General features: G+C 40.5%; 1 protein-coding gene across 1 annotated transcript in view; it reads left to right on the forward strand.

Annotated features, from left to right (window-relative positions):
* thsd7aa (thrombospondin, type I, domain containing 7Aa) overlaps window positions 1-13,038 on the forward strand; it is a 90,260-nt gene that overhangs the window by 41,485 nt on the left and 35,737 nt on the right. Inside the window, exons 5-7 of the mRNA XM_086137121.1 lie at window positions 6,018-6,173; window positions 7,851-8,054; window positions 12,098-12,292. Of these exons, the coding sequence (XP_085993247.1) occupies window positions 6,018-6,173; window positions 7,851-8,054; window positions 12,098-12,292 (555 nt within the window). The remainder of the gene's footprint in view (window positions 1-6,017; window positions 6,174-7,850; window positions 8,055-12,097; window positions 12,293-13,038) is intronic.

The following is a 13,038-nucleotide window of genomic DNA, read 5'->3' on the forward strand; positions in this document are numbered from 1 at the left end:
CACTTTAAAATATTTAGATACCAATCAAAACGTCTTCTATTGGAGAGAATGCACACCCCTTATATGTGTGTGCGTGTGTGTGTGTGTATATATATATATATATATATATATATATATATATTTTTTATATATAAATAAAACTACATCAAAACTCGACATCTGCCACGGCCAGTGGCAGCCAACATAAACACGGGGGAAGCTGAGCATTTGTTTGGCGACGGCATGCAAGAGGTAGGAGTGAAAAGCGCTTTCATCAGCACACGTGTTTTCAAACAAGATGATGGGAGAACATCTGTGAAAGCTGTCAGATGGTCAAAATAGTTGTTTGTGAGCTTTTACATCATCTGTTCAGTGTTGCGGGTCACACTCACACACACGCACGCACACAAACGTGCGCGTATCAGAGCCATAACATCTGGTTAGTCGCTTTCCCATCCATGTGTGGACCAGAGATGAGAATTGAATTGGTTTTCCCCTCATATTAATTCCGAGACGTCACCACTTTAATATATGCAAATATGCATGCAAAAGCCGTGCTGAGTCGACAGCAGCTGAAAAATAAGCTTTCACCTAAATTGGTGGCATCGCTGCTTGTATGGAGGCTGGAAGTGGCTTGCTCGGATGCCTGTGCTTATTCATTGACACGATAAGTCTCAGTCCATCTGGCCAAGGAAGCCGAACTGGTGTCTTCGACTGGAAAATTCTTCAGATCATCTGCTTCCTACCAGCCACCCACTTTTATCCTGTAGTGTTACATTTCACGCTGCCAATTCGGATAACCGCATTGAGTTTCACACTTTCGATCATTTGCCGCTATAAATACTGCCGGGATGAAACGGGACACTGTCAGCTCCACCTGCAAAGCCAACCTGCTCAAGTATGTGGAATGTGTTTCTGAGTGGTCTTGAGTAGCGTTCGAAGATTTCACTGGAGATATTATCAGGGTTCAAAAGATGAGGAATAAAAACACAAAATATCGAAACGCTAAAGTTTGGGGGAAATCGGACGCTGCGGTGAATGTGGATTTCAGTCTCATTGGAACTGTCATGTTGTGAGAGTTGGGTGATCATTGGATATTATTGAGTGATTTTGTAGCTTGTATGTGATTGCATTTAGTTTAACAGTTTACATCCATATACATCAACTGGTTATCTCTAGGACTGAGGCATTTCCTGCAAGATGAATAGAAATGAAATACAGGTACTTTCACTTTGGGTGTAACACACACCAGGTGGAGCAGGTTCACTGCAAATAAGTGCGTGTCATGATTGATTTTCCGCACAATAAGGCGTTTCGGATCAATCAATCAGGTGCACCTTCAAAGAACAGCCTAGTTTAAAACTGTTTTCATGTATAGGGTGCACCGCATTATAAGGCGCATAGAATCGAAGCTACAATTGTGGTTGCGGGTGCGTTATGCATCCACGAGATCAGGGGTGCCCAACCTTTTTTGTCCCAAGGGCTACTTTTCAAGGAGCCAACCTCTGGAGATCTACCAGCCCCCCCCTACACACACACACACACACACACACACACACACACATACACATTAACACACTAAAAGTCCCAGGGCCAAGCCATTCGGCTTTCCTACATATGTTTTGAATGAGAATAAACAAAAAATAACAATCTTGCTCCCACTCAAGGTGAAAATGGTAGTTTTTGGATCGTTTCCTCTCAGCCATGTTTACGTTTCGCGGTGATAACCGCTGTAATCGCTAGCTGCTCGCTACTGCTAACAGCGGTCAACTTCCAGCAGCGTTTCATTCATCGGTAAGGAAAGCAGCTAATGGCTGTCCCAAATGTCGCTCAATGATGTCATCAGTGTGTGTGATTTACTTGGGGGGGATGTTTTTTTTTCTCATCTTTTTTTCTTTTGTAATTTTTATTTGTTGATGTTTTTTTAGTTTATTTTTGTTGAGTACGATATATGCCATTGACACAATTGTTACTTGTTATAAATAAAAGGGGTGGAGCTTCCCTGTAGTTCGTCTGACAGTGACAGCGCGCTGAAGCACGTCCAGAGTTCAGCGGTGCAGTGGTAGTGATCACAGTGAAAATTAGAAAACGTCTCCAGTGTTGTGCCTCGAACTTAGTGTAGTTATCCGAAATGATGTCGACACAAAACCAGAGAGAGTCTTCCGTGCAAGAAGAGTCAACAATTTTAGACAAAGAAAAGTTTTACATTTACATCCATCCAGCCCAAATTGTAAACCTGGTGCGATCACCCAGCAGCGGCTTCATTAGGGGGATGGGCCACAACAGCTCCCGGCGCTGCTCATTGAGAACAAAGCGCTTTGACTACACAGTCTTCAAAAGTCTCCAATAACACCAGATTTGCTAGATTGTTACAAGTCACTTTATTGAAAAAAGAGTCGCTCGAGAGGATCTGAATACTCACTAAATATTGTGTCAAAGTCGCTAAGTTTGGCAACACTGACTTCCTGTCATGTCAAAAAAAAAACACCTCACGGTTGCCTTTGGATCAGTTGACTGGTTGGGCACCCCTGCACTAGATGGAACTACACTAAAGGGAATACAATACAATACAATACAGCTGTATTTATATAGGGCTTTCACAACTGCTGCAGCTGTAACAAAGCGCTTTACAGAAAATTTAATATATTACATCTAAGAAATTAGAATATTGATCCCGATATTAGGCATATCGGATTATAAGGCGCACTGTTGGCTTTTAAGAAAATTCTATGCTTTTAGGTGTGCCTTATAGTGCGGAAAATATGGTACATTGTTTTTAGAACTCATGGGTCCTTCAGGCCGTTATTAGTGCAAAGTTCAAAAGTTAGTGTCTGTGATGGTTTGGGGGTTGGTAAGTATGGGTAACTTGCTCATCTGTGAAAGTGCCATTGAGGTTTAAAGGTACACATAGGTTTTGGAGCAACATATTCTGCCAATCCAAGCAGTGTCATTTTCAAGGATGTCCCAGCTCATTTCACGAAGACAGTGCCAAACTACCTTCAGTATTTGTTGTAACAGTTTGGCTTTGGGGTAAAAGAGTGTGAGTGGCTGCCAGTAGTCCAGACCCGTTTCCCATTAAAAATGTGTGTACGACATTATAAAATGCAAAGTATGCCAACGGAGACTGCAGACTGTTGAGCAACTGAAGCTGTACCTCAAACAAGAACAGGAAAGAATTCCACCCACAAAGTTTCAACAACTAGTGTGTTCAGTTCCCTAATGTTTATTGAGTGTTATAAAATGAAAGGGATGTAATACAGCGGTAAACATGACAACCCATGCCAGCTTTTTTGGAACGTGTTGCAGGCCATACATTCAAAATGAGCAAATATTTGCAAAAACAATAAACTTTATTTGTTTTAATATTAAATATCTCGGATTATTGGTGCATTCAATTGAATCGAAAATGATTTGCAAACCATTGTATTTCATTTTGAAATACATTTTAAACAACGTCCCAACTTCCCTGAAATTGGAGTTGAATAAAAATAAGTACTTTTTATTCATTTTGGACTCTGTGCTTCCGTAAACAAAATACAATGTGGAGCAGAATGCTTGCTGCTGTGTGCCATGTTGGAAAGGAGGACTTCAATAGAAACACAAGCTACAAAGCAGAGAACAAATACAACCTGATAAATGTTGAAAAAATAGAAGTCCCTAAATGGATACAGGATTTATGGGTTCAAAGTCACCCTGTGCTTGTTGAGAATCAGCTGTCAGTATAAGGTCTTTGCAAATGTCCCTAATTAATAATTGTCATAATAGATATACCTTTCAATTTTTCATGGCAAACCATGTCTCTTTTAATCATTAATAAAGCATACTATTCATGGGTGAATGTAGGTGTTATTTCAACAGTTCACCAACCTCTTTTCCTTCAAAGAAACAGCCTCACCACTGGGAGAGCAAACCCTGAAATGGGGGTTGGAACAGTTGTGCTACTCTGATGCCACAGAGCCTAACATCCTAACGTGGAAAGAAAATTAATGTTTGTTCGGCCACCAGTCTCAGAGGATCCTAATTTGGCAGCTGGAAGTAGAGCACAATGAAACCAAGACCATCTGGTAGACTGGCACAGTGTTACCTGGTCAAGGTTAGCACGTGCTGAGTTTTCCATTCATCAAGCTTTGTTGTGGTTGTGTGCAGCTGTTTGACTGAACAAGGAGGAGAACAAAGGAACTATTGTCTTCCAAACACTAGTTATGAGCCATGCCACCGCATCTGAGGAAAATCAACCACTCAGAGAAAGAAGATGTGACACACAAGGTGTCAACAATTTGTAATGTAATTACTACAGTGAAGCTCCTCTACAACGAAATCATGTTTGCAGCAAGGAATTTTTCACAACAGGGGACTTTTCACTGTAGCAAATTTGATCTCAGACGTAAACACGAACACACACAAAAAGCGTATATGTGTACTTTTTATTTTATTCCAATAGTGCGAGTATACACTTATTTGACACTTCATATAGCCAGCGTAGAAAGTAAAAAAGAAAGAAATTGCAAAATTTACGATCAGCATTTACTTTCACTTACATCAATTTCTTGCATAATGTCTTTTATTTTGCTTCCTCCATCTTTCATTTTTATTACCTTTATCCTGTCTTCAAGTGTGAAAGCTTTTCTTTTCTTAACTCCTTGGTATGCAAAGGTCCGTTTTGCCGCCATTTTAGCAATTCAACGTTCTTGCTGCGTCTGAAACAAATACTTCCTGTACTACTGCGCATGTGTAAACCAGTGAGTGTGGTGGTTGCTGTTGCCGTTTCCGAACGAGTCGGGGCAAGAGCAGGGAAAAAGATTTCGTATCACGGAACAGGGGGGCTTTTTGTTGTAGGGGGAGCAGAAAAGTGGAAATGGCTTTCATGCATGAATTTTTTTTCACACTCGGAGGGGTATTTTCGCCCATGGAGGTTTCGTTGTAGAGGGGTTTCACTGTATCAGTCAATCTGAACATTTAGGAAAAAAACTTTTTTTTGGTTAAATTGCAAACCTCCTCTTTTAAGGATACACACCAAAAAAGTGTCACGAGAAGCAGTTCCAAACAAAGGTTATTTGCTTATTCAGCGTACAAAAAATATGTTTAAGTTGGATAAACTTAGTATCCTAGTAACCCAGCAAAGTGCAGTTGTGTAGAAAATGTTCTTTTTTTGTTGTTGGCAATACAGTGGACCGTCACAGACTCATGGTTTGGAGCCTGCAGAGTCACATGTGAAAATCTATTGACATTTTTTCCCAATAATTTTATTTAGATATGTATTTATTTTTTGGGTGGGTGGGTGGGGCTGACTTAAATTTTCTTGTTCCCATTAAATAGGCAATAAAGGGCATGTCAGAAGTGCACACATTTAAGTGATTCCATTAAAAGATGCGCTTTGAGCCAAGAAGAAGGTAAATTACATCTGAATGAGTCAGAGTCCTGTTGTGGCACAGCAATAATGATTCATCAGCCTGATGACCTAGCAAAGAGTCACCTACCGTTGTTCTGAGCCCCCGAGAAACCCACCAACATGAAATTGATGATAATTTAAGAAAATAATAAATCTTCATGAATCCTGGCTATTGTGGGTTTGGGGAATTGAAATGTGGTGTACAGTGTAAGTTAATTGTAATTGTATTGCATAAATGTTGTATCTAAAGAATAGTGGGGCATGTGGTTTGTCCTGATGAACAATGAGAATTTTAAGTAACTGGAAACTGAAGTACAGCAGTAATATCAGTTTCAGATTTCCAGCCGATTGTGCCAATCTTAAAGAAAGTTCGTTTAAGTCTTGATCCAGAGGAAACCATGAAAATACCATCTTGAATCCAGGATGTTTTTACTACAGGTTACAAAAGGTGATGTCCAGCTATCTATCTCTCTATCTTGCTAGTGATCTAGCTAGCCAGCTTGATAGTTATCTAACTCGCCAACTATTTGGCTCTCTCTCTCTCTCTCTCTCATATTATTCTCAAAATGTTTGATTCACTAACCAATGAGGTGTATTTTCCTTGCCATGATGTGTCGACATTTATTTATTTTTTTTGCATTCCATTTAGCACTACGGCCAGTGAACAGTGATCTGTGTGTTGGGATTCCTCCCAACACCACCCAGCTCTGCCATACAAACTGTCCGGTCGAGTGTGAAGTATCATCCTGGAGTGCCTGGGGACCTTGCACCTATGAAAACTGCCAGGATCAAACGGCAAAGAAAGGTAACGGGAGTTGTACTGCAACTGTGATAGGTGATCATGTCATTCATATTGGCAAACATTTGCTCTTAAGAGTTTCATTTCCTGGGCCACAATTAGACTGGTCAAGCTACTTGAGTCAGTTTATGCAGATGTAGCAATGCCAACTATACAAATAAACAAATTAAAATAAAAAAAAATGTCAGAAATTCCTCCGTTCAACCAGATAAAAATCATAAAAGGTCAATTAATAAATTTCATAGAGTGCAGCCTTGAAAAAGCAAAACTAGAGTATTCAAGAGGTGCTGTAGTATTTCATTGTAGGGTGGAATATAGACCTACAAGTCTAATATTAAAAGGAACAAAAGAAATCTCAGCTGCATGGAAAACTCTCAATTGAGAGACGGTACAAGCCATCGTTGCATTATCGTCACTTTTATTGTTTTACACAACAAATTAAGCGAATTAAGCAACATCAACAGCAAGACAATGGATGGTGGAGTCAAGTTGAGTTGATAAGACTTACTGATAAAACGCCTTCCATGATCAGCATGTCTTCTAGTCTGGTGTAGACTCATTGTTCCGTAAGGGGCTTTCGGTCGGCCCCTTCCTTCCTCAGTGTATTTTTGATAAGCCCATGACACCTCCAGAAGGCTCAACAGTCGCATCTGCCACTCCAGGTATGCCACATTCCACTTTTATCCCTCAGTGATCACCTCGCAGCTCAGTTGGAATCCTTCATCTTAATCCGCAGCAATTTAAAATGTATTAGCCACATGGTGGCAATAGATACAACACAGCTTGTGACAGCGTGGAGATTTGAAACCATATTTTTTTTCAGATCATGATGCCAGCTGCAAACAGACACGCGGTCTTCCTTTTTTTTCTTCAGCATCCTTGTTTCCCCCCTACTTCAAAGCTAGCTTGGGACTGCGGCTAATAGCATTTATGCTAAGTCCGGCGCATTTACATTGTTTCTTCTTGTGTTGATTAACATGCACTGTCCCAATTAAATAAATAAATAACAGAGATAAAATAAATAAATAAAACCATTTCTAAGATGATGGCATTGACAAGATAGGTCATCACATCCCAATACAATATTGTTTCCATGATGTTTGTGTCCTTCATTAAAATGAAGCCTTCTGCTCAGCCAACTCACAACCCCGCAAGTCTGAATACACATAGTTGACGGTATGGAAGCAATGCCTTATACAAGCCTCATCTTTCGTGATGCATTCCTTTCTTCTCCCTGGCTTAGAGATAAATCCTCCATCAGTGGGTTTCTGGACACATGGCAATACTGTATATGTAAAGCTGCAGGAACTGGTTCAATAAAGGTTTTTAAGGGGAGCAGAAAGACGAATTCGATACATCAAAAGTCAGATTCTGCCGCCTCTACCTGAGCTCCGCAGGCAGTCCTGAGCTCCGGTGTGTTATCGGGTTTGAGCAAAAGTGTGGATTAGGGGGTGAGTGACCTTGGCTACTTAACGCCTCCCTCATCCCAGGACCTAGATCATGGAATCTCATGCCCTTGAGCAAGGGAAATGACCAATACATGGGTGGTAAAAACTAAAACTATCAGGAAAAACTAGACCCAAGGCCTAGCTTTAGTATGTCCAATAAATATTTTGGAAAGAAGGTGCTTCTGATCTGAAGGTGCATTATTTTCACTCTCATGTCCCTGCTGTTTCTTAACAGGGTTAAAAATGAGGAAACGGAAGATCGTCAACGATCCAACGGGTGGGACAGGAAATTGCCCACACTTGGTGGAAGCAATACCATGCGAAGACCCCAGATGCTATGACTGGCTCGTGGTTAAGCTGGAAGAGTGCATTCCTGATAACGACAGGGAATGTGGACCAGGAACAAGAAATCCTCAAGTTCAGTGTGTCAACAGTGATGGTTTGTTGAAATTTATCAGGATTCTCTACATGCATATGTAGAAGTGGTCTCATAAACATAAACCATATTTTCTGCACTCTAAGGCGCTTCGGAGTATAAGGCGCACCTTCACTGAATGCCCTATTTTAAAACTGTTTTCATATATAGGGCGCGCCATGTTACAAGGCGCACAGAATAGAAGCTACAATAGTGGCAGCGTTTGCGTTATGCATCCACTAGATCAGGGGTGTCAAACATACGGCCCGCAAAGAGGTTCGATCTGGCCCGCAGGATAATTTAAAAGTGAAAAAAAATGCATAAAAGACACGGAATGAATATTTTAATAAGGTGCAATTTATGGAGTATCCACTAGGGGGAACACTGTTTTGATCGGAGTAAAAGACAACATTGTTTTGATCAGAGAAAAAGACAACAGCAGCCTCATTCTGTCACTGAGACAGACCCAACACAGCAGACGCTATCAAGGACATGTGAATACGTTATTCTTTACACATTTAATAGCACTCTCCTAAGTTTATAAAGTGTAGGTAGGGATTACATTTAGATTTTATATGCATGTGTAAATGGTTTAAAAATTCTTTATAAATCTCGTTTAATCTTAAAGTGCATTACTATATTTTTCAATACCAATTACTTGTTCAAGTTTTGTGCCTTTGTACAATCAGTGGGGTCAGTTACAATGCATATATGTGAATGATAAAAGTAAATTGCACATTTGTCAAGGACATCTTAGGTGCTTCATGAAAAATTGAATAAACAGATCTTGTAAAAGATCTGTTTATTCAATTTCAACATTTTCCTAATGTTCTAACAACGGAAAGACATTATTTTGGTTATTTATAGCAGAGTATGGTATCATTTTAATGGTCCGGCCCACTTTACATCTACCGAGGCCGTATGTGGCCCACAATGTGAAATGAGTTTGACACCCCTGCACTAGATGGAGCTACGCTAAAGGGAATACCACGCAATCCAATACAATGCAGCTTTATTGAAAGAGCTTTCACAACCGCTGCAGCTGTAACAAAGCGCTTTACAGAACATTTAAAATACCACGTCCAAGAAATCAGAATATTGATCCATATTGAAGGCGCATCGGATTAGAAGGCGCACTGTCGGCTTTTGATAAAATTGAATGCTTTTTGGTGCATCTTATGGTGCGTAAAATACGGTACTCTGACTGTGTTTTTAGCATGAAAACAGGTCAAACTTTAGAACATTATTGTAAGCATGTTGACAAGTATGACATTGGAATCTAATTCACTGCGGGGATGCATGACCATTTCAGAGCAATAAAAGATCACAGAGATCATGGGGAAATGTTCTTGATCATTCCTGTGACGAACTGGCTGTCCGTCAAATGGTGTGCGCTTGTTAACTGTAGAGGTGAACTGTTGTCGACTATTCTTTGCAGTAACAATCATGGCTATGTTGGCGTAAACACTCTCATTTGATCAAATGTAAGCCAATTTATTGCATTCAAAGTGCCATCTAAATCCAAGCCTTTGGAACAAACAACTTTTCACCCTGTAGACAACTTTAAGTGTGGCGCTTGGCAACTCACCAACCCTGGAATCTTTCAGTGTGTGCGGTAAGTCTGCAACAGGTATTCGAAAGCTCTAAGAGAGAAAAGAACTGATAATTGAGACAAGAGGGACAGAGCATATGTGAAAATTATGAATAGATTCTCGAGTCATAACGCCCCAGGCTATGGAAGGCTCTTGGGAGCGAGAGAGAGGGAACACACACGTAATGAGGATCTTATTCACAAGTACAATTGTGGGATTACCATTTTCTACATCCCCTGTAGACTTGTTCTCTACCATTAATTAGCCACATTCCTTTTTTTTTTTTTTTGCCTTGATCATGCCACAAAAATACTGCTTTGAATAATCATCGCGTATACCCACGATGGGCAGTGGAATGCATTATATCTGTTTTGATCGGACAACTGTCACGTACTGCGTATAAGTGTATTTGGAGGTTCTAATTTCCTCGAAACTGTGGCACAAACGTATTCCTGTCAGTTCATACGTGCTGTATTCAGAATGCTTGCAGCAGCACTTTTCAGTTGCTCTTGACATCCAATCAGCAGGTTGGTGCTTCAGCGGCCCTTGAAACTCGCCAAGTTAGACTTAAAATATGTTGCACGTGAATGGACAGATGTACTCTAAATAAAATAAATCACCTGGCTCACTTTACGAGCCTTGGCGGTTTATGGCGGCTTTAAAAGGGTCAAAAGGGTGGCTGCTGGCAAAGTGTTCTATTTTTAAAATTGATCGTGTAAATCTCTTTTTGCATTTTTGTATTAAGAGTGGTGTAGTTGAGGTCCGTATTGGTGTGAATGTGAGGTCAAATTTGTTCAAGTTTTTCTCGATATGTGCTCTGTGATTGGCTGGTGACCAGTCCAGGGTTTAGTCCGCCTATTGATCAAAGTCAGCGGGGATCCACTCCAGTTCCCCACGATCTGTGTTATGGAAAACAGCATCCCTTCATTTTCTTGACCACTGATTATTTTCTGAAAAGTTCAGCAGTCATACTTAAACCGTCAAGCATTGCCAAGCCCCGTCACCTGAAGTTGTCGTGCGGTTGCCCTTTTCATATTTCGCAGTAGAGGCCATCGTCAGTATTGTAAATCTTTGTCTTTCGGGCAATTTCATGGTGAAGATAAAGGAAATAGAAATGAAATAGCAACATCTCACGCAGTGTTCAAAGTCATCTGAAATCCAATAAGCGATGCCGAATGGCCATTGACCCTTTCATGTACAAATAACGATAACCTATATCAGGATTTTTTTTTCTCAAGTGTTTTTATTCGTATTTAGGCATGAAAAAATATATAACGGCAGTGAATGGCAACCCACATAAGGCTCCATTGTCGTGGTTGATGCACAACTGTGACATAAAGATGAATTAATATACGAGAAAACAACATTTGAATAGCTGTCCACTCTAGTAACCGCTGTCCCTGAAAGGGACAGAATTAAGATGACCTCAGAATTGAAGATAATTTGTCGGTCGACTGAAGCAGTTCCTCAATATAGAAAATAAATCTTGAATTACATAAACATCAGGCAGCCATTGGAATTGAATTTGCGCTCTTCTCTCGTCGAGCATCATCACCAAGGACACCCCTCAGTTTGCCCTCACAGCCACCTTATTGATCTCTTGTTGTCCCCTCCTGATGAAAATGGATCTGTTATTTCCCCCTGAGGTCTGTGTGTGGGTGGGTGTTATTCACAACGCAACATGACATTCTTGTTAGCCTTCACAATGAGATGTTCATGGTGCTTCAGTGATGGGATGAAATGAAAGCTTGCACATCTCACTCAATAATGGTTGCATGTGCTAATCAACAGCACCACTTTTAGGGGGGGGGGGGGGGGGGTTCATGCCCAGTCCGGCGTAAGGCGTGGTCTAAAACTGCACAGGGGTGAGCTAGACTAAGTTTGGACTAAGTTTGGGTATTTCTGGAGTCCAAAAATATAAATGCTTCATGAAGCAAATTTGAAGCTTCATTTTCCCATCACTACGAACACTTGTTCTATTACTTCAAATTTCATGTTGTGCTTGCAGAGCTCTCACAAATGTTCCATGGTAGAACCATCATCACCAAAACTCTCTTTTAACAGTGATCCCTGCCACTTTTACACCTGTTGCCAACAGCATGCACAATCTGCTTGAGTCAAAACGCAATTATAGCACCTGCTATTTGGATCTTGGTAAAACATCAAAACCTTTGTACCTGTACAAAGTAAATCAGTTGCCACATGCCTGACAACAGCACGCACAGTTTTAGTGTGAACACACAATGTATGATACACTTTTCGAGCTCTTAGATAATCAGGCTCAAATGTTCTACAATAATATATTCATGTCACTTATAGCACAAACCCAAAACGTAAAACAAAATAAAAATGAAAAAAAACACTGGATGTTTTCAAGAATACACTCAGAGTCTCAAGTATCAATACAAAAGCCTATTGATTTCTTTACAAACACTAACATGATACTGTCCTTAACATGAGCCTTTTTGTCACCAGGTGAATATGTGGAGAGGCAACTCTGCCGTGATGCCATCCTGCCTATGCCAATAATCTGTGAAGTGCCTTGCCCAAAGGACTGTGCCCTCAGTACTTGGATCCAGTGGTCCCTCTGCTCCCACACCTGCTCTGGAAAAAATACAGAAGGCAAGCAAACCAGAGCTCGGTCCATTTTGGCCTACAATGCAGGAGAGGGTAAGAGGATAATGCTTGGAATGTAACTATTGAAGTAATGTAACTTTTTAAAATCAGGTAATCAGTAAAGTAACTAAGTTACTTTTTAAAGCAAGCCTTTTTTCGTAGTTTATGAAAATACATGAACAATATGTTTCAATTTCAGTTTCAAAATGGTTTGACTTATATGCTAATGCTAAGCTATGACTTCTGCTAGTCAAAGTCCGATCTTGTTCACACTGGGGCTAGCAACTAGAGTATTACCCTCACCTAAAATTCGATGTTCTGTGTGGAAACTTAACGCTTAAGTACTCTTCTGAAAAAAATCGTAATACATATCCATGTAACTTTTTTGTAGCTCCCCGCGACCCACCCACTTTCGGTCTCGACCCATCAGTTGGGGAATAAATCATGCTGAAATTATGCACATAGCAGTGTGTTTTACACTTTACAACCTGCTAATGCTAATAACAGGATAGAACATGTTCTCACCTTCGTGGTTTGAGGGCAAAGGGGGTGTGGTAGTGGTGGTGGTGGGGGAACCGAACAGATGGTTTGCGCCTGGCTGGGCAGTGCTCCCAAATTGAATTTTTTTTTGTTTGTTTTTTTTTGGGCCCCACAATGATGGTAACAGCTATTTTCTCACTTTTGGAACAAGTTGTGCAACATGCTGTTTCTGGCATGTTCACACCAACAAAGCCGATGTTGGACTAAGGAAGCGTTTCATCCATGAGAATTGACAGACCGATACACATTTGGCTTCATCA

This window comes from Hippocampus guttulatus, chromosome 18 (assembly GCF_054856545.1).
Source record: "Hippocampus guttulatus isolate MCC_2025c chromosome 18, RoL_Hgut_1.0, whole genome shotgun sequence".
Classification (NCBI taxonomy): domain Eukaryota; kingdom Metazoa; phylum Chordata; class Actinopteri; order Syngnathiformes; family Syngnathidae; genus Hippocampus; species Hippocampus guttulatus.